The sequence below is a fragment of the Anser anser genome (genome assembly GCF_964211835.1).
Source record: "Anser anser genome assembly, chromosome: 2".
NCBI classification, from domain to species: Eukaryota; Metazoa; Chordata; class Aves; order Anseriformes; family Anatidae; genus Anser; species Anser anser.
In genome coordinates, this window is record NC_139721.1 from 125046654 (window position 1) to 125069539 (window position 22886).

Sequence of the window (22886 nt, forward strand, 5' to 3'; positions counted from 1 at the left end):
ATAGTAGAGTGAGATCTCATAAATCAAAAAGTCTCAAAAAAAATGCCCCCCAAAAAGTTATAAAATACATGTGAGTAATTAACACAAACTAGTTTGAATAATACAATGAAGTTTATAAATCACCCTATTCTTTCTCTCCAGCCTCCTGGAGATGGCACTTCAAGTTAGTATCTATGCTTTATCAACCTCAGTCCATAAAGAGAATAGAAAAGTCCTATACCTGTAGTGAGGATGCATAGTTTCTCTATGTATGCTACTTGAAAATTGAAAGCACTTGTTTCCAACTGAGTATTCCTTCCTAATAAAGAATAGTCTTTAGTTTAGATGTTTTAGGTTTTCTTCCAGGTTAACTTATTCATTTATTCGATATATGACATGCATCATAAAAAAGGGCCTTAAGAATATTTAAATGAAATCTGGGGCATTTATGGATGTTTGCTGTCAAAACTTTCAATCTGTTCAGGTTTTTATGTGGCATTTAACACAATGGTATTTGAGTAAATCATTATGCTTGTAAAATCAGAAACAGTTTTAATGAATTCAGCCATACAAGAAGGAGGAAACCTTGTGTTTTAGAAACCTCTGCATGATTTACAATAACTGTCTTTTACACAGCCATAGCAATTTTAAGGTGTAGTGTCTGCAATCTACTGCAGTATGAAGCAAGTATTTAGATTGTAAGGAAGTGAAATAGTAAAGTTTTCTCTTAGGATAGGTTCCAATTTCTTATAGCTATTAAGTTTGTCACTTATGCAGAACGAATTCTTATTTACATGTCACTTCACACTACAGTGATTTTTTTTAATTCTAGTGAACATAAACAGCAACAGGAAGACAGTGATTCACAGAAGGAGAGAGGGGAAAAAAGTCACTTTGAACTTTAAGAAAAATGTGTTGATCAGAAGTGCCCAGAGGCTGGTGGTCCTAGCAGGTGTTTGTAGTCATGGATAAAGAGGGATGCACATGAAATGTGCAGATGTCATTTGTCTCAGCAATGATCAGGACTGTACATTCATGTAAGCAGTATGGGGCAGTACAGTATTTTACCACCAACAGGGCCATAGATTCTAAAAAAAATAAAAAAAGAGCTCTGTATAGCCAGAGGATGCTCTCTCACCTGCCATGGGAGTCATGGTGTCCATGCTTTTTATATATTCTTTTTGGAAGCGCAGGATGTCTGGGTATACACTCTTGTCTTTGTACACCACAGCACTGACACAGATGTAATGTATATGTTAAGCATTATTTGCTCTTAATACGTAAATTGGAGTTCATAGTTAGAGTTGATCTTGCCTTTGAACAAAAGATGGGCAAAATTACCTCATGACCCCTCCAGTCTCATTCCCTGTACGTCTGAAATTCTGTGCATTTCTATGAGTTGATGGTTGGTGATTTTTTACCACATATTTCTCTGATTTTGCAAGCATTACCACACATTAAATATTAACCCTGATTTCATAAAAACAATCACACAAAAGGACTGGAATATGTGGCATGAAACAGAGGAGTTGTCTGTATGCCTTGACATCTGCTTGAACTTCGGGGTTTTTTTGTTTCCTCTTTGGAATAATACAGAGCTGAGATAACACACTTATCTCTTCCTTTTCTACTGATGACCTTGGCAGTTAAAATGTCCTTTTGCCTTCTGACTTTGTTTGAACCAGGTTCTCCATAATGGAAAGCTAGGGTGAAAAACATAGATTTAACATGATTTTGGCACTCTGGATAGTTCACAAGTCATTGATCAGAAAACTAGTATTTCGTTCCCAATGAAGCTTGCAACTATTTGTGGTTAGTCCCTCTCAGCAAGAGGCACCTTTCTGGAAAGGCCACATAGAGACTGGGTTAAAATAGAAATCATTAGGAGAGAGATGCACTGCGAAAAAGCAGCAGTACATGAGAAAGTGAAGAACCTCAGAGAGCAAGGGTGTTAAGGTTATTACCAGGTTCAGTTTTCTCCACATACACCTAATTTTGTGTCTGTGAAAATTAAGTCCATGCCATACGCCTGCAAGGCTGTAGTTCTGCATATCTCCTTCCTCCCTGGTGGGAGTGAAGAGGTGCACGTTAGTCTTCCACATGTAAAACCATGAAGGGAGGGATGCCTGAGAGGACCTTAGGTACAGCAGACTAGTTTTCCCACTGGTGCCACTACCTGTCTTCATTTAACACTGCTTTGGGTGGGTTTCTTGCGGAATCTGTATTGAATTCATGCAATTTTTTTCAGTGAATATTAGTTTACTTAAGAAGCATCTAAAATAACTAGGCCAAACATACCAGCTTTTCCACATTCAAGGAGGAAATTTGGTCTGTAAAACAGTTTTTGAACAGCCCCTTTCCCTGGCTGGGGAACTCAGCAGTGGCTCTGCTCACCATCATGCAATATGTAGCAGTTCAGTCATCAAAGAGCATAAGCCTTCTCTAATTTTACTGCTAGGAGCTGCTGTGGATTATCTTCCTCTTTCATCTTTGTACAGCGAATGATAGCATGCCTTCAGTCTAAATTTTAGAAGTTAAATTAGGGAGAGGAAATAGAAATCTTGCTTTTTTGATAGTACTTTTACAGTGAGTTTTGCATGTGAAATTAGTTACAGTTTGGGAAAAGGGCAGGCAATGGAAAGTATTTCATCTTAATTCTACAGTTGTTTTAGCTAGCCTGTTGCTACCCAAATCACTTCTTAATGCATTGTTTTCCTGTGTCTAGTGGAGAAGGACAAAAATGCAATAGTGCATATTATTTCCCTAGTTACAGCTGGCTTTAAAGTACAACAGGGCAGCTGATCACAGTCTTCCTAAGGAAACAGTTATTAACTGGTCTGGTATTTATCAAACTTAAATAAATAAGCATCCAAAATCAGTTCTCATCCATTACATAAAAAACATGCCTTAGGTTATGGGTCTTGTTCAAGGGCAGCCATTTTAGCACATAACATTGCGGACTTCTGAGGAGAACAACTGGTTTTATGTCTCTGGTATTTTTGAATTTTAGTCTAGAGTACAATTAGGGTATGACAGTTCATTTTGTGAAAATAAGACATTTGTTAACTTTTGAACAACGTTTGCCAATAAGATATTTCTAGCATAGAATCAAACTGGACTTGATTTTCAATAATCTAATAGTCACATAATCAATTGTTTTCTATTTATCGCATCAATGTTTGTTTTACAGGTAGGAAGGTGTTTTCAGTTCCTAATTGATACCTGATTTAAAAAAAAAAAAAAAAGAAAGTTCATTATTTTATGAAACAAATATTGGAAATTAAAGGTAGTAATATACAGCATCAGATAAGGGGGGGAAATTAATATATGGCCAATTCATATACATAAAACATTTCTCTCAGAATATAGTAACGTTTCCTATGAAGGAAGATTAAGTGATACATCTCTGCTAAATCCTTCAGCTAAGCAATATCATATCAAACGTCATGCTTCCCGGCACTCTCAAGAGTGCTAGTGTTTTTTAAAGTATTTTCAGTTATAAAGATGTATTTTGAGATACAGAAGAGTAAAAGAGGAAGCTTTTGTCTGCACTGGATAGCTTAGTTTCCCAGTTTGTCTCACTAACTGACAGCTCTGGGAGGTCCCCCCAGTGCAGGAAAGAGGGCTGAATGAAAGGCTCTCAGCTAAGGACTGCTGAGCCCTCGGCACAGCTCTTCACTGTTGGGCAGCTCTGGAGGTAGGTACTGAGTCGCTTGCCATCCCTCCTCTTCTTCCCACCTCCGCTTCTGGCCAAAATGGATTGCAAAGAGTGGTCCCAACTGGAGGACGTGATTGAGGAGGCACTCATGCAGAATCACATTGCCTTTATGCTTCTTTCCTCTAAGGATTTTTTTTTTTAATTCTTCTCTACTCACTAGCGAGGGAAAAAGAATAAGCACTGATCAATTTGGACTCCATACTTAGCACTTATTTGGTAGATGATAAACTCTGCATTCAGAAGGGATGAGTGTAATAAATTAGAAGCCATGTGCAGTTCAAGGACATATTTAGAAGAAGAAAACTCCATTGCCAATTCCACAGGGAAACCTTCATTCTTTCATTGTACTAGAGAAAGACTTCCCGATTTACGACCTTATGTCACAACTGTTACTGGGGGGAAAAGTGGCTAATTACAGTGATTTGCATCTTGGGACATTTTTCTGCGCTAAGTGGAAGTGTGCTCTTTGCGTCCAGAATTGTGCCTTACAACAAATTCCAAGTGGGCGTACTTCCAAAATAAATTTTAATTATTTTAACTGATTAAAACAAATAGACCCGGTATATCCAAGATGTACGTCATACTGTACTTGCAAATTCAAGGAAAAATTGTTAGAAATTCAACAGTTCAGTGTTAGAAAATTCTGCTGTATTTCCAGCCTTTTTTCTCATTCTTTTCTTCTCTGAAGGCAATATTAAAATCTGGTATTAATATTGCTAGAGTAAATATATGATGGTACAAGCGTTTGTATTAATTTTTACTGATGGCTAACTTTCGTAGCTCTATTCATAACTTCTTAGAAATCTCAATACCTTTCTTCACAGTAACAGGTGTTTCTTTGTAGCAATGATAGATTCTTTTTCATTCTTTTGAAATTCTGCCTTAAAGAACATCTGTAAAGAACAGGAATAATAATAGTTTATTTCTACATCATGTGGAAGGTCAGCTTTTGTTCTCTCTCTTATTTTCCTATTCCTTTTAGATTTCCCACATTTGGTCTTCAGCAGGTTTGAGGTTTGTTTTGAATTATTTTCTTGGTCCATCTGCTTAGTTATTGTGCATACCTTAGGTTTTAATACATATTTTTAATTTATATGAGGGATAAAATACTATAGAAATGTTTTTCTTTCTAATGCTGAGAAATGGAAAAGAATTAAATTCAACGATTCAGATCATGATTTATATTGTTTTCCTGCCTGTGAAGACTTGGACTTTGGACTTATGATTTTTAAAGTTTGGGACCTTTTTAAAAGTAGAAAATCATGCATTTCTTGTTAAACAGTGGAAATCACTATCTAAAGCATAATTATATAAGTAAGCATCTATATCTTTTTTTTATCAAATTGAGAGACTAGACAATTTAGATGTGAAATGTAAAAAAAAGACAAGTAAAATGTTTAATTTATTATGCTTTCTCTCAAATCTTGTTGCTGCATATTTGCAGAAAGATCTAATTTCACATTATTTCTAGCCTTCATAACACAGTCTTTCTGATGTGAGATTTATACTAGACTTTGTTCAGTTGTATTGTTTGACTTCATTGCTGCAGAAGTCTGCTGCTGTTGTATGATAAATAATAAGTGCTAAATAATGTAAACATGGATCTCCTTATTCAGATGGGCTGCTAACGCAAAGCTGAATCTTCCTAACCCCACTGTTGCTCTTGACCTTGATCACACCAACCTTTGTGAACCCATCCTCTATTGCCTTTTGTTGTTCTATCCTCTTTTACTCCTTCTGCTTCTCAGGTAGCTTCTCTACAAGTGCATTTAGTGTTAAGGCTTGGATCCTTTCCCCTCTTTGCCCTTTCCATTTCTCATTTATGCCCACAACTGATTTCTGGCCCACACACAATTTCAGACTTATTTATATGTGGTTCTTAAATCCACATTTCTACTTTTAATCTTTATTCTTGTCCAGTCTCCCACATATCATTCTTTTGCTATTTCTTCTGTAAACACAAAACTTAAGCCATGTTGCACAATGTTTTTACTTGAAACTTCATTTTGTGTCAAGTTGGCAGCAGCATCATATCCATCCTTGTCAGCATGCTCTGTAACATTTTTGGCTTTTCACTGGTTCGGGCCCTGGACCTGTAGGATGTTTTTAAAAACAAACAAATGCAACATATGAATGGATTAAGCTCTAATTGTCAAGCACCTGGGATACAAATATTCACGAGCAGCAAAGCTTTGTTACCAGATGAGTGTCACTGAAGGATTTGGGCTTAGCTGTGTGTGTATAAGACAGGAGTGGCACAAAGCAGTATCCTTTCATTTTCAGTTGGCAGATAATATCTTTTCTGTAAATCAGTCACTAAGGCTCATTGCTGTTTTCCTAAAGGATTGAGGAGGAAGGGAAAAAAGGTGGAAAAGGACCTGACATAGATAAAGAGTCTGCAAACATTTGGTTTCTCCAGGCTGGTTTGGACTGCAGCATTGCATGGGATTTCTCTGACATGGGGAAAACCACTGCAGCTCCATCTCTGATGTGTCAGCCAGCCTCCAGCCCCAACTCCAGCACATGCCATATGCCTGCTTATTGAAATGCGTGGAATGGAAGAAAGCTCTAATAGGTATAGAAGATGGGTGTCTTCTGAAGTGATAGTACAGCACGGCTGTTTCTGGCACATAAGCTTTGCTCAGCCCTGGGTCTTTTACCTAATTTTTTAGAGAGTGGAAAGAGAACAAAATTTTCAGTCTTGTTATAAAGAAGAGTGTTCCAGCACATCTGCAGTGGCCAGGATCTACATTAAAATTGCTGACCTTTTACCCTAAACCTTTCTGTGGGCTGCAGCAGACTCCTGTAGATGTCCTTGAGTGCTTCCAAATCATTTGCAGGCTCAAAGATATGTGAGGCCAATGTTTTCTTCTAGGGCCCGGTAGCTGCCTGAGTCCATTAGTACATTGGGGCGGTAGAAGGCCAGAGGGGCACAGCGTTACTGCAGGTGTCCTGGCAGCAGCGATGGGCTTTGGCTGGCCCAGCTTCCAGAGCTAATAAGGTTGTCAGCCTCCAGGTCTGTGTGAAATTGTGTTTGCAGGTCACAGGGTTTCATTGTGAGGACATAAGTCAGTGGCAAGCTGGCAGCACATTAGAGATTATTTAGGGAATGTTCTCTCATTACCTTCATTACCTTTTTTTTTTTTTTTTTTGATGTTTCAGGAAATATTCAGGAAGTCATATTACAAGAACACTTGGAAAAAGAAGATGAAATACTGGTTTCCTTGGCTGGTTTGAAGCAGGTATAACTATTGCTTAACTTAACCTTCTTGTATCCCGCAGTGCTATTAATCCTTTCTTTCTTTTTCTCTCCTTTTTTATTCTCTTTGTATACTGCTGTTATACTAATGCATCAAGCATTGCAGAGTACTTTTATTTAGAAGATAAAACTCAGCTGTAAAGACTTCAACTGACTTGCACGGTATTTGCTCCCAGAAAACTTCTGGAGAGGCCTTGAATGAGAGTTGAAGAAGCACAATTCCAAGTTTCGGGCTTAAATCACACCAGATTTTTCTTAATGCAATCTACCTGCTATGCGATAATCATGCTTATGTCCCCCTTATTTTATTGTGATGGTACTTGAGTGTCATTCAATTTGAAGAAATTTAAAGAATGCCGCATACATAAAATGAGAATGCTGCCAAGGATCTGAAACTCTGATTATACTATACTATGCTCCCTTTAAGTTCATTTTATCAGGAATTATGTTAAATCTATAACAAGGTAGGGAATAATATTAGCAACTTGGTTCTCTTTAGGTTTCTTCAATACTTGTTTTCCAGAATTTGATACAACGGCATAGCATTGATACTTACGTCTTTAGCCAGTATAGTCAGTATATTAATACTGACTTACTTCCTTTCTTCAAAACAAATATTATGGGGAAATGGTGTATGAAAGCATTCTGTGTGGAGCTTTACAAAATTCAGAATTCCTCCAAATTTCTAATTTAAACTCTTTCCCCTCCCATTCAACAACAGATCAAAGATATTCTGAAAGGTTCCCTGCGTTTCAACCAGAGCCAGCTGGAAGCTGAAGAAAATGAGCAGATCACGATAGCAGATGATCATTACTGCTCCAACAGTCAGAACAAAGGGACTGGCGACGTCGTAAAGGGACCTGTTACAACAAAACAACAGTTCATCTCAGGACAACAGGTGGGACAAATATCTCAGACAGGCCATTGATGGAATTAGTCTTGTATTTTTTGGATACTCCCTTTGCCATGGCCGAACACTACATGGGGACACACCAGTTGCAGCCCACCTGCCCTGTAGAAGCCGGGTCTAGTCAGAAACACAACTTGTTCCCTGCTGAGAGATGATCGGGCCTTAAGCATCAAGACCCAGGGTTGCTGGTGCATATGAAGACATGGTTAAAAGTCTATGTCTAGTTACTCTTCCACTCACATCAATTCTTCTATTGTAGCATTATGCTCCACACACAGTTATTTAAGTCAAAGTGTTATGCATTGTTTGCCAAGGCGTGGGGGGGGGAGGTGTTCTTCTTTCAGATTGTTGAATCTACTTCTCAGATTAATTTCCTACAAAGAGATGTCAAAACTGGAGGCGAATGTTCCCATATTAGTTGATTATTCTCATTGTCCTTGTCCTCCAGAATTACATTATGTAAGAGCTGATTTTCTGCATTGCAGTGTATGCATGGCCAGTGCCAAAAAGGAAATAGCGAGGAGGTTACTTTTACCTTCTACTTCACTGTATTGACTTTCTCCTTGAATCAGTAAACAAGATTGTCACATACAAAGCACTCAGTCACCAGACAAGTTCATACACAAAGTTATTTTTCCATAATGTTAAAAGCTCCCTGTCTGTCTAAGGCTCAGTCTGACTCAAATGTGATCTTAAAAACTAGCATTTTTCAATAAGCACATTTTTATATAATTTTCAATATTCAATTTTGAATTTCTAAAGTCATCTGCCAGGCCATTACTGATACTCACACTTGTAAATGAGTGGCAGCACTGTCACCTCAGAGTCTAGCTGAGTCTGCAATCAAGTTTACTCTTGACAAGTTTACCTAGGAACTAAAGGAAATATTTACTCATTTTCAAATAATGACACAGTTGTTTTGATTCATTACACACAATCCTGCTGATTTAGACCATTCTATGTATGAAATAATACATATAATATTTTAACTGTATTACAATATTAGAACAAATACTAAGATTATTTATTTTTTCACTTAGTAATGACAGGTTCACAGAGTCAAGATTTTTTATTTGGTTTTATTATAGAAATTGGAAGGTAGAATGCCATATAAAATAACAGTATGTGGTTAGTGTGTGCAGACGCTGTTTGTGCTGGAGAAGACCTAACTCAAATGCTGCTCCAAACGTGTCACTGAGCAGAGGTGCTGGGGCATTGCAATGTGAGTGTTGGGAGTGGGACAGATAAAGCCTGCTCTGTGCAGGTTTCTTTCTGGTGGAAGCTTTGAGGTCTCATCCCAGTGTGTGGTCAGGATATGCATCCAGCCCCGGGAACTGAGCAGCGTTCCCAGGTTCCACAATTTGTGTGCTCCGTGAGGCAGCTAGTAAGCCAACCACAAATGATGTGAGGTGATGTTGTACAAGCTAAGCTCCAGCAGAACACTGAATGAGGCTTCAGCACAGTATGGGTTACGTTTGCAGATACAGCACATTCATACTGATTAGCCCCTCTTGTCTTATCATCTGAAATTTCCAATTATGATAATGAGTTGTGGCCCCTATTCCAGAAGGAGAAATAGAAGACTCCCTGTAGAAATGCTCATTGTTGGGGAGCCACGTGGCAGTCCAGGAGGACTGGTAATATCCCCCTGTTCTATTCTGTTTCTGAGCCCGTCAATATAAAAATCAATCAAATCCAAAATGAAACAAAAAGATGAGAGCTTTGGGCCCCTTTTAATAAAATGAAAAATAAAAATGGAAAATAAAACTGCTAAATTTAGTAGGCTATGAAATTAAACCAGTAATTATTGGGGTTAATTGCTGCACAGCCCAGGCTTTTAGTTCTGGTGAAGAAAATGGGCTGCACTAATGCCCTGGGTCAAGCTGGGAGCATTTATTGGGAGCTGCAGGTGGGTTAAAAATTCCAGCCATCTCTAGTCCATTTAATGCATTTCTTGCTAAATAAAATTTGCTATATTTACATTTTTTTGACTTTGGTAATGCATGTTATTCTGTTTAATGTGACTTATACTGTAAAGATTTTTCTCTGGTGGAATTACAGGGATAATGCTGGGACATCTGGAAAAGTTACAGGTGTAGCTATCATGTAATTGAGATTAAAGTCTGGTCTTTTGTGCTTGGTTGTAACCCGAGTATAAGTTATTTATCATCTTCTTTTAAAAGTGCTCATCCTCTTTTTTGCCTAAAATTCCTTTTCTGAAAAATGAGGATAAGGATACAGCCCCTCTTTGGAAAGGAAAGCTGCAAAATTAAAAATGCAAAAAATGAAGATAAAAGACTCAAAGAAGTAGAGCATTTGTTGGAATGTTTGGCTTTGGTAGCAGTATGCAGTTGACAAACAGAAGGCTTCTGTTGCTAAATAATGAATGATAATTAACACATTATCTTGCCTTTATGTCTATTCAAAGAAGGAGGCAAAATGAGCTGCTGTTCTTCTAAGCTTTCTTGAATTGTGTTCTTACAGTTAGTTTTAACTCATTCACAGTATGAAGGCAATTGAAATAAGCCTGGTGCTAGTAGCTGATATTCATCAGGAAAAAGTGTTTGGAGAAGCCATATGGCAATGGGCGTAAGGTTGTTAAGTTTCAAAGCTACTGGAAGTATAATTCTGTCATTTTTCATTTATTCAGTAGTGGCAGCAGATGGGAGAAAACATGGTTCACGTCAGCATGAGTTTCCTGAAACAGAAATAGGCAGAACACGGAGGGAGGAGGTATTTTACCTCTGGAAAAATCGGTACCAAAATACCAGTGTGTTGTAGGGATAGGAAAACATTCACAGGAGGCCCTTTTCTATCATTTTGGAGTCACTATATATGTTTTACCATGTCTGATACATCAGTGAGTGATAGGTCTCTTTAACTCAACCTGGAAGTGTGGTTAGAATGAAAAATAGTGTCACAAAGCACAGCACTAACAAAAAGGAATTGAAATGAGTGGTTTTCTTTCCTTTCCCTTTATTAAAGGGCAGGATGCTTTTTTTAACTATGCAGGAACACATTTTGTGAAACAGAAGTTAGGAATTTGCAGCACCAGTGCAAAACGCTTATGACCAGAGGTCCTTGCTGGGTTTCACTGCCATAAGGAAGACAACCCGCTGGGCATCCTTGTCACAGCATCACAAAACAATTGAGGTTCAGAGGGACCTCGGGAGGTCATCTGGTCCAAACCCCCCTGCTCGAGCAGGGCCACCCAGAGCAGCTTGCCCATGACCATGTCCAGATGGCTTCTGAAGATCTCCAAGGAGGGAACTCCACAACCTCTCTGGGCAGCCTGTGCCAGTGCTCGGTCACCTGCAAAGTAAAGAAATGCTTCCTGATGTTTAGATGGAACCTCCTGTGCTCCAGTTTGTGCCCATTGCCTCTTGTCCTGGCAGGGGCATCACTGAAAAGAGCCTGGCTCTGGCTTCTTTGCCTCTTCCCTTCAGGTATTTAGGTACATTGATAAGACCCCCCTGAGCCTGCTCTTCTCCTGTCTGAGCAGTCCCAGCTCTCTCAGCCTCCTCGTAAGAGAAGTGCTCCAGTCCCTTCATCATCTCGGTGCCCCTAAGCTGGACTCTTTCCAATATGTCCATGTCACCCTACCCAAGGTGGAGCCATCTCAACACGAGGGCTGTGAGGACTGAAATAGCATGATCGTGATAGCTTGGAATAATAAAATGTGTAATTTTACAAAATGAGACTGTACTGCATTCACTGGGAGCTTTTAAACAGAAGCATGGAAGGAAGCCAGGTCAGTTATGCAAGGGTTGTTGTTTAAAGTAACGGGTATTTCTGTTGTACAGAAGTGAAAAAACAAAGTGCTGAAATTTTAACGTGGCGTTTAGGGCTCCCAAAAAAAGCTTCACCTGGCTCTGTCTTGTGGTTGCCCTGGGTGCCTACAAACCCAGGTGACTGCTGGCACACGACTGGAGCAGAGCAGTGGTGCTGCAGTGCCTGTGTCCTCAGCCCCACAGAGATGGCAACTGAGCGACAGCATCTCAAACAGACCTGAGGAAAGTAAATGCTAATTAATAACGAATGATGTCTCATGTCAGAAGTGCTTAAATAGTGAAGTATGTCTCCATGTAGATCTATTTAAATTCATGGAGAGTCATTGTCATGTTGTTTATTCACATTTGGACTACCCTGGTTCTGCACAAAACAGGAAGTTTGAGATCGGTTTTGATAACATTTGGTACAAGATAGTTGTTGACATTTTTTAAAGCAATCTGCTCTGTTTGGTTTATGTGAATTTTATTAAGACATCCAAGGAAAATGAATTAGTTTCAAAGACTAATAGATGTGCATTTGTGTCAGTCTGGCAACTGTCTTATTTTGGGACCTTTAAAATTGTAACTGATACTTGGACTTAATATATTTCCATTTGAATGATTAAGTACTAAAATGGGTTACTTACAAAACAGACTGATACATATTATTGCACATAGATACTAACTAGATAACACAAACCAAACATTTTTATAAATTATAAAAATAGAATATTTGCTGCAAAGGGAAACATTTGAACCCTCATTCATACATTTTTGTTTTTTTTTTAAGAAAACAGCTCACAGTTCTATATTTGAACTTATTTTCACATCCAGTTAATATATATCTTGTTTGTGACTTTTAACAGTTTGGAGTGATCATGTAAATAATAACAAAAAACTTGTAACTCCCCTATTTCATATTACGCTTCCTTCTTAATTACTGATGGGTTTTTGCTTCCTGAGCTACTCTGTAGTTCCCTTTCAAGAACATTCTGCTCTATAATTAGTAATCAGAGTGATGGAAAGTTGTTTTCAGCTCTAATAACAAATTTGGCAATGTAAGTTTTGCTAGAGGACATGGATACCTTAAACCCAACTTGTGGCTTGGTGGTACTTGTGATGACCCCCAGACTCCAATTTTATAGATTGTATTGAGTCTAACCATACGTCATTCAAATTCTTCCTGTTTTTCTTTTTTGTTACTTTTTGTGTTTTGTTTTGTTTTGTTTCTCTAATTCCTGCAACCTCTCTTTTACCCCAAAGTGAATTTACATTTTTTTTATTTGGTAAAAGAGCTGAAGGGCTTGTATTTGACAAACATTTCCGTACTCCTCCTTTTTGTTGATCTTGCATTACTGAAATCAAATATACTGGTTTCAGTACCACACCACTTCAAGACACTTGTCCCACTCAGGCCACTTGGCAGGTTGCATTATGATGCTGAAACATTTACAACTGAAAAATCAGTCACATTATTTTGGGATGGACATAGTGCTGTATAGGAGTTGAATCCATCTCTTGCAGAAGGAACTAGAAGCTATTGTCCATTTGCATTGCAACCAAGTTAATAAGCTTGGTCAACAAGGGAGAAATCTCACCCTGCTGTATACGGCAGTCCTCCCTTCTAATTATAGACTCTCTGTCTGCTGAAAAGCTGGTTTTCTTCCTTGTGGTAGGAATATAAGATTGCCAGGTCATAGAGAATTTTCTGATACGCTGACACTAATCTTGATCCACTACTGGAGTGTTTACGAACACTCATTTCCCAAGGTCTAACCAGGCAGAAAAGGGATTCCCAGACCCTAGTTTTCTGTTATAATTAGGCAGTACTCAGCTCCTCAGCCCACGACACCAAGCCTCGAAGCCCTGAGAGCCCTGATCTGCCAAACCTGAGCTGGTGCACACTAAAATCCAGTGTATAGCTCAGATTCCATAGATCAGGGTTGTATCAGGAAATGTTATATTATACCGTTCTCCTGAAGAACTGCAAGATGCCACTGTACATGCAAATCAGCAAAAAATTTCTCAATACATCTTCATGAACTACTGTAGAAAACTAACAGCAGTGTGAAAAGAAGTACCTAAAATCTTCACAGCTATAATGTATGTATTAGAAGCCTAGTTACTATGATCACTACACAGCTGCATTATGATAAGGAAATATATAAGAACTCTGTATGAGTTAAGGTAATTTGTAAATAAATAATTTCATCCAGTTAATACCCACTTTTTTTTTTTTACGTCTTGATCTGAGCATTGCTTTTTTTGAACAATGACTATTCCTTTATCCCATCCCCATATCTCTGATGTGTGTCATAACCTCTTCAAGTGGGAAAGTGGGTACTAACTTTAAGTCCTTTCTGTGCTGTGTTCTTACAGACTACAACTGATGCGAGTACCAGTGAGAGTAAGGGCGCTGATGACTATATAATAGTTTCCAAAGAAGACGAAGGAAGCAGAAGTGCTGTCCCAGAGCCTGCGCAGTCCCTTCAGGCACACAAGGAAGCAGCAGTGAAGCCAGAAGCTCCGTCTCGTCCTTTGATATTCTCTGACCCGCTGATGGGTTCCATCTCAGCCTCCTCCAGCAACCTGAGTTCCAGCCCTGATGACAACAGTAGTAACAACAGCAAAGATTCTGACTTCGCTATTGTCAGCCCACTGGACATCTAATGGAAACTGGTTGGGAGAGGTTAGGAGGTCAGTTGGTATACCTCAGCTCAACTTCCTATGGTTCAATGGGCTGGATGGTTTTTTGGATTAGAAGGACAGAAAATAGATAAATGTAACCCATTTCAGTTGCCAAAAGCCTAGGAAAAAAGAAATAATACAAATTTGGTTGCAACTCTTCAGAAAGAATATACACCTTGTAATGACTGCCTTAAATAAAAACCCAGTAACACCCAGTTCTAATATACAGTTATTCTTAGTTATAAAGAAGTCATCTTACTTAGGAGCTTTGTTACTATAGAACTTTACTATAGCTTTCCCAAAACGTAGAATAGTATGTGCTAGGTACCATAATGGATTAGGAAATGTTTAGATTCTTGGCATCAGACCTGATGTGGCAAAGACAAGCTAGATTCAATGTCATCCTTTCAGAAAATATGTTAGACTGGGTTTTTTGAATAGGCAAGAGTACTGTTTCTTCAGAGACTGTGACTAGAGAAGTAGAAAATGTATATCAGAAAGATTAAAAGGATCATCCTGGCACTAGGCTTGTTCCCAGTTAAGGAATCCTAGTTTCTTCATTTTCATCCAACAGTAGCCTGAGATTTGTTAAATGCACAAGTTTGTGTAATTGTTCCTCAGCACTGTGTTAAAGACAAATGTGTTACAAATTCCTTGAGAATGGGGACCTATACAGCAGAGCCTTATTTTCCTTTGCTTACTTTTTTCCCCTTGAGAGTTCCCAGGTTGCCTCTTTTCCTCTTTGTGTCTGTCTGCTTTTATTCCCCTGGCATGAATTAATTTTGATGTTACTGAGATTACTGCCATCAAAGAGTAGGTGCAAGGGAAATTACAGTATTTCGTAGTGTAGACCTGAGCCAGATGACCTAAAACTAGCTTGAGTATGGTAACTGGTCAGGGAAGGATGCAAAGTGATATAAAATGTTCATAATTAAAAGCACTTTATATCTCATTACTATTATCTTCTGTAGATTCTGTTTACATATATGTCTATATGATTTCTACATTTCTAGTCAGAAAAAAAAAATCTGGTGCAGCAGCATTAACCAACAGGAAGTTTTAAGTTAACTGCAGAACTTGTTCTTCTATGAAAAACTGTATTTCTTTCCCATCAAGTAAATAGTGCATCTGATGACATTTATTTCAAGTAGGTAAGATTTTTTTTACTTGCTGATTCCCCTTTTGGAATTCACAAAAAAGAAGATGGTAGTCAGAGGAAGCCTGCTTGTGCAGGACCTACACAAAAATAACCCCAGGAAGCAGTGCTAGAAATTTATTTATAACAAGAGCGCCAAAAAATGCATTATTTAGTTTGAAGATACATATACAGTACACCATGCAAGAATTTTGTAACTGCATGTCAACGCTAATGTTAATATGGTCTTAAAAATGGTAGTCATTTGCTGATTAGTCTGTAATTGTCAATGGAGTTAAGTACAGTATTCCAAAGATGAGGTGATGTGGTTTGCTGGTTTTAGATTTTGCAAGGTCTGTGTCAGTGACTGAAACAAAGAGATAACTGTCATTATCTCGTGCAATTACATGGCTGCTGCCGTATCCTCACACATTCAGAAACCACCATGTAGTTCTTCTAAGATTTTTCGTGCCTTGTAAAATGATTAAATGCTGGAATGTTACGAGCAGGCATAGCATCGTGCATCTTTGTGACAGGCTGGCGTGAACAGTCAGATGACTTTGTTTAGATGGACGGTCTTAAATGCATAACATTTTGGAGAGGCGTTTATTGGGGGTTAGTTTTAAGCTTCATAGAAAATCACTTTGGAATTCAACATGCATGCCTGTCTTCAGGTTTATTTTATTTCCCTGAGTTTGCATGAATGCCAGGGGATTAGGTGGCTGTTGATTTATTTAGGTCTTCAAGCTTTTCTAGCCTTAACCCATTCAGCAAGGCTTGTGCCACACCACCGACAAAGGGAATCTGTTCAAGAGGTACCTATGAAAAGAGGAAAGAAATATTTTGGGGACAGAGAGAAAAGTTTTTATATTCTGTGTTACATAAGCCTTCAGAGGTTCCAAAACTTTGGCAGGGGAAAATGTTTTTACTTTTTTTTTATTACTTTTTTTTTAAGAATCGTTCTTTTCATTTCTGGTTGTTTGTTTCAGGGATCACATTGCTGTTTTCTTGAGCAGTCTCATTGCCAATGGAAGAGTGTGATTTGTACAGTTCTTTTATTTTTGTAAGTTAGTTACATCTTGCATATTTTAAAACAGCGCTGAAAATATATAAAGATTTTTGGAGTTTCTAACAAGTTTTCACTAAGCAGTGAATACCATTGAGCTGAATGCCTGTCATGCCATGGGATATAGTGAGATCCTCAGAAGCAGAGAGATGATTATACAAGGAAGATTAGAGCAAATTCCAGTAAATGAGTCTGCTTTGGTTATACCATGTCCTTGCACATCACAAATATGTTGTCTTTGATACTTAATCATAGTACAGAGATAGTTAAAATTTTATGTATTCGTTAAGTCAGAAGCCTGTAAGTTAGACAAAATGTCAAATCATCACCCTGTCTTGCCTTATGTTAAGAATATACTGAGAAATAAGTTGTCATTTAAATACAAGATTATTCTTTTTCCCCAGAAATTACCTGCTCGTAATGTTCATGGATATCAGTAATCAGAAAAACCATATACATTGCAAATTTCTGATGAAAACTAATATGGGATTAAGATATGTATCTGAGACTGTTGTACGGTATCTCACATCTGTAATTTTTATAACTGTTTAAAGTCTCTTGCATGTCGTGTCAGTTTAATATACTGCAGAAAGGCAGTATGATATTTTGACTGGGTATTCATTTAGTTGTGGAGCTTTGTATCTTTACTCTGGAAGAACATCTAGCCCGCTTTATTAAAGAAAGAATTAACAAATTTCCTGGGCTGTGCTTGTGCTGTTTTCTCAAAAAGGAGGAAAAGCTTTTTTACTGGAATATGCGAAGTATGATTTCTCAAGACAAGGGTTATTAGAAACTTTAAAACTATCTCATTATCTATATAAGCAGATAGATTATTAATATTTTATTCAGATTTTATGTATTTGATACAGGGAATCAAATTGCTTGTCATTTATCTAACCCAAGCAACACAGAACATTTCCTATTTACCATATTTATTGTATCTGAAAATAACATACAAGAATTTAAAATTGTGTAACTTTTCTGCGTTTTCATTAAACTTGGTACAGTTACATCATCTTGTCTCGGTCACAATTTCAGTATCTGTTCAGTACTTTTCTGCATCTCAATACTTAAATGGACATTCTTAAATGGTTCCTGTGATTCTGCAGTGTGTTGTCCTCATTAGATGGCACTGAGGCAGCTATTATAAAGATTAAATTTCAGATTTAAGGTCTTTATGGTATACTTGTGCTTGGCAATTACAATGTCATCTGTTCAAATAGGGACATAGCAATCCTGACTTGAACAGATTTCCGTGTTCTGGGTCTCAGCCTTTAAATAATACTTTTGATTTTGTGCTGTATGTGTTGGTCTGGAAGGAATGTAATGGTTTATTAGACTTGAAAAGGTGCAATTTCATAAAATAAACTTCATTTGGCTACAGAATAGCAATTACACTGTCTCATAATCTGTGCTGTCCTTTTAAGAACGAATATATACAGTCGGCATAAGTATTTCCTGTGTTGCTGAATCTGCTAGACTCTCACTTTAGTAGTTAGCTAAATTTAGAGATGAAAGAGTATGAAAGAAGGCCATTGGAGAAACAGCAACTTGAAACGTGCACATAGGCAACTTGTTTGCCTGCTGCTTGCAATATATTTAACCACTAAAGCGGTGCTGGAGGTTTTAGATATGTGGGAGGATCCTGCAAGAGGTAAAGTGCATAACCCTAGAAACAGAAGGTGAGCAGGAAGGGATGCAGCAGGGGACTTTTAAACTACAAATTGTTTAGGGCAGGAATTGCCTTCTCTGAATTTGTACAGAACTTCTCAAATAGTGTGTCGTAATTACAGACACTCTCAAAACTGGGTTAATAACAGTGCACTTATCGTTTCACCAGGTTCTGCTCTTTCAAACAGTGAGCTAGATGTAATCCAATAAAAATAGCTCTGCTGATTGCAGCAGTTTCATATCGGAGAAGAATCTGGTCCCACATTGCTGAAGTAAGTGCAATTGAGGAGCATTCAATAAATTAATTATAAAAAAAAAAAAAGACAATGGGCCAATGTTGCTGAATACAAAAAGCTGTGTTTACCTCAAGATATACATGAAGTATTTACTACAGTGTGCTGCATGTGTACCTTGTGTACCTTGTTTGTACCTTTTACCTTGTACCTTTTACCTGATTGTGTCAGGTAAGTTTGGGTTGTCTTTGTTTATAACTTGCGAAATCATAGCTGATGCTTAACTGGAGGATGCATTAAGATATATCAGCTGCAGAGGGAAGACACTGCCGTTCCACGTGCTATGAATGGTAAGAATTTGATCCTTCAAGTCCCACTGTTTTAACACTTTTCGCTGTCTTCTTGGGTGGCAACATGAACAACCCTGTAAGCACTATCAGAGGCTTGATGGAAGCTCTGCTGCTTAAGTTGTCACATGCAGTCACAGAGCTTGGAGCTGAGAATGTTTTCACAGCTTTGCCTTTCACTGCGATTTTTAGGGACTGTGGCAAGATGAGGTTGCTCTGAATTTTTAACTAGTACAAAGAAGCATTCAAAGATGCTATAAATTATCACGTCAGTATCTGAGGCCTTTTGGAATATAAATTGCTACATACTTTTGAGAGAAGAATAGCTGTCACAATATCTTGATCTCCTACCTGCTGTGTTAATTGAATCCAGGGGGCAGGGGGAATATAGTAGCAATTTCAGATCCACATTAAATTCTTCTTTAAAATGAGAAAACATACAAAGCACACAGACATTAAAAGGCAGATTCTGAGATATCATTTAGCTTACTAAATAATACATACCTCTGTGCAATACTCAGGAATGTGCAACATTTTTAATCCATAAATAGGGGAACTTGCAACAGCCTGGAACACATGGTAAAAAGGTACATGAATGCAAGCCTGCAAGCCTGTTCTTAAAAACATTTTTAAAGATCCATGGATTAAAATACATAAAAATGATATTATGTGTATATATATATAGATATATATATAGTTTTAATAAGCAAAAAGCTTTTTTAGTCTTGCAAAGATTATTGGATTTTGGTAAAGCTTCACCTGGCTCAGAAAAGTGGTAAGTTTCCTTTAAAATCTGATTATTTTTTGTTCCATGGTGCAGGATTCCCATTACCACTGACACTGCTGTCTGGATTGCTGCAGTATTTGCCCCCACATCCAAGTGGGACCCAGCAGCAGGCCAGTGGCTGAGCAGAATTATGGTACATCTCAGTGTGAGTGCTCTGGATGTTACTTTCTCTGGTTACTGCCTTACTCACTTTATTAGTGCCTTTCAATCTCTACCTGTGCTTTATCTGAAGGATAAAAAATAAATTAATTAATCTTTGTAAGGCATGCAAGACTTCTGGCATCGTGTGCATTGTAGAGATGAAACTCCAGCCTCCAGGTGGTACCACAGGGCAAATTATGATGGAACCTAAGTATAGGTGTCTGGGACCATGATGAACTTCTTATATTTCAGAATTATGCTTTAGGCCAGTAACTTTCAAAATCTGGAGAAAATTAATTCCAATATGGTGAACAATGAATTGCACATGTTTACTAAGTTGTGAAGAAGTTGTGATGGATGGAGGAGCTCCCCAGCAGACTCTCTTTCTAAGTGCCTTTTATTTTCATTTCCCACAGTCTAGCCCATCTGGCAGTATTGTGATACCGGACATAACCCGTTAAAGCTTGAGCTGTTTAATTTTCTGAATAGATGAGTCCTCAGTCACTGTGATCAAAGTTAAATGTTCCTCATCTGAGGACTCCAATACCCTCTGCCTGAAGCCTGGCTGACAGCCCAGCCAGGGTGCTCCTTGTTCTAGCGAAAATCTGAAATCTTATGTAAATCTCACCATACTTGTACAGCAGGTAGTATCTATAGTCAGTCTTCATAATTTTCCTATGGTTAGCTTTATTGTAAGCTTGATTGCCTAGCATTTTTTCTATCCACACTTTCTTACAAACATGGGAAAAATATATATATATATGTATATATACTGTCTTACTAGGAGTATCTTAGGTGAGGATTTGGGGTTCTTTTACCTGTAAAACAGGCTAGGTGTATTTAAACTATGGCTATGAAAAAGAATTCTGATCTGTCTTAACATTGCTGAGACAAAACATTGATTTCTCCAAAACTTTTCTTCTACTTAGTGAGTGGACCTTGTGTTAAGCACTGACATTACAAAACTATAATGGGGAATGGTGCATATTTTCCTGTGGCCACCTCACACCAGTGTGTGCCCCCACTGTGTGGGGCACAGGAGGGCTCTTCTGTGTGCAAGGGCCACAGTATTGCTAGCAAGGTGGAGGGTCAAAAGATGGACATTAATGTTTGTTGCCTTTGTGTATCTTTAAGCTTCAGCATAAATTACATAAATAAATAAATAAATAAATAAATAAAAGGAAAGCAGTTGCCAAAGATCATTAACCACGCCGGCACTGCAACAACTACAATGTGCTTTCCTCAGTGTTTTCTTTTTGTGGGATGGAAAATTTACATTGTAGAGTGGCTTTAAAAGAAGAAAGAAAAAATCTTTTTCACATTTTGGCATTTTTTAGTGTGTGAAAAAATGTTTAAGAAATATTGTTTGTGTAAGTCTGCAGAGAGACTGCATCAACTTTCCTCCTCTGCCCCTGTATCGATCATGTTGAATTAAGCTAAAAAGGGGAAGAGGGAGAGAAATAGCAACTTTAAAATGCTTGTAACCTTGTTCTTTTTACATGGTGGGATTTGTATGTTTGCACTGAGTAAAATACCAATATCTATTAAGACATGCTGGAGAGAGACAAAATGTCTACATCCTTCAGCTACATCCACACAGGACTGTATGTTTTGTCAATGCCTATTTGGTACATCTGGCCTGAACAGAATAGGTTATTTGTAGAATATGGCTTTGGCAGATTTTTTCAAAGAAAGAAAGAACATGTTCTTCATTATAAAAAAAAAAAAAAAAAGATACTGTTTTCTGACACTTAGTCTTTTCCAATGTACTCTTCGTGATGCTTCTCTAAGATATGACAAGAGTTTATTTTCCCTCCTCTGCCAGCCTAACTGCACCTGGGCACGTGCACAACCTGCACACCCCTCTGGTCCCCCCTCACCTTCTCCATGTGATGATTTATGAAAATTTCATTTGTAAAGCATCTGGGGCGAAGAGTAACAAAGGATGTGAGGGTACGGTACATTAGTAAGGAATGAAACCTACGTCAGGAGGCCGGGCCTTGCTGTGTGATGTGCCATGGGGACCAACCCAGGCCAGTTTAAGATGGAGAGCTGCTCACAGGAGCTGGCCTCCTGCGTGCTCACAGCCAAGGCTGCCATTTTGTGGTGAGGAAGGTCTCTGGTCTCCTCTAGGAGCGGTCAGGAATGGTTCAGACGCTGAGGCAAACAGAGATGTCTGTTGGTTGGTTGTTTTTTGTAAACGCTCGTCTGTCTGCACTAACACCAAAACTATTAGCTTTGTGGTTGGCGTTCACCATATTTTGGGTGCAGGAGCGTTGGTTTAATCGGAGGTGTTATCAGCCTGCTGGGCACTCTCCTGCCCAGCCCCCTCGAGCTGCCATGCCAAGCCAGGCCTCAGCTGCAGAGCCTGCTGCGCAGACCTTGCCCTTCAGCACAGACCCGCCTGCCCGGGCCGCACTGGCACGGGTGCAGAGCAGTGGTCCTGCCAGCCCCAGCCCCGTTCAGACCAAGATGTGTTTCTCCCGGAGCCAGCATCTGCTGGCCTAGATAACCACACGTGCTAATGGTTCGTCGCTGGGCTTGGGGTGGCAGTGCAACCCAGCGAGTCAGGGAAACGCGGCTGCTCTCCAGAAACAATTCCCCACAGCAGCCACAGAGGGTGGGCTCTTCGTAGTTTTGATATGAGTGTGTGTTAAAATTTGAGAATTTTAGAAGGATTGTAAGCTTATTATGAGCATTTTGCATATCGGTTACATTGCTGCACGGGTGCTTTAGTAACCTGGATGCCACAGTCCTCCCCAGCTGCCTCTCTCCTCCTGCCCCATCAAAATAACATTGTGCTAGCACCTGTTGATCCTGTGTGCCACTCTGATTTAGGGCACTTGGATGAAAATACAGGTCTTTGACCTATCTAGGGCTGCTGGAAATGCGCCTTGCTACTGCAGCCCCTCAGCACTCTTGGCCTTAAAGATGCTGGCTGCAGTTTTAACTTGCAGGTTCAGAGGGCTGTGCACAAAACAGAGGCTGCCATATGTGTTAAAACTGTTTTACACCTCTGCTGCAAGTTGCTTTCCACAGATACTCCCCCATCGGGTCTCACCACAGCTGCTAGCAACACAAAATCACATAGCAAAACCTGGCTGGCAGTGGCGGTGGCTTCTTGGAATTTGATGCCTTGGTTCGGGGAAAATGCAGCAGAGGGACTGTGAGCATGGTGGGTG

General features: G+C 38.8%; 1 protein-coding gene across 6 annotated transcripts in view; it reads left to right on the forward strand.

The window, feature by feature from the left end:
* TBC1D5 (TBC1 domain family member 5) overlaps positions 1–17219 on the forward strand; it is a 320497-nt gene extending 303278 nt beyond the window's left edge. For all 6 annotated transcript variants that reach the window (XM_083824309.1, XM_083824307.1, XM_083824305.1 and 3 more), the window contains 3 exons: positions 6860–6939; positions 7678–7854; positions 14016–17219. In XM_083824309.1, the coding sequence (XP_083680435.1) occupies positions 6860–6939; positions 7678–7854; positions 14016–14306 (548 nt within the window). In that variant the 3' untranslated portion in view covers positions 14307–17219. The remainder of the gene's footprint in view (positions 1–6859; positions 6940–7677; positions 7855–14015) is intronic.
* The last annotated feature ends 5667 nt before the right edge of the window (positions 17220–22886 follow it).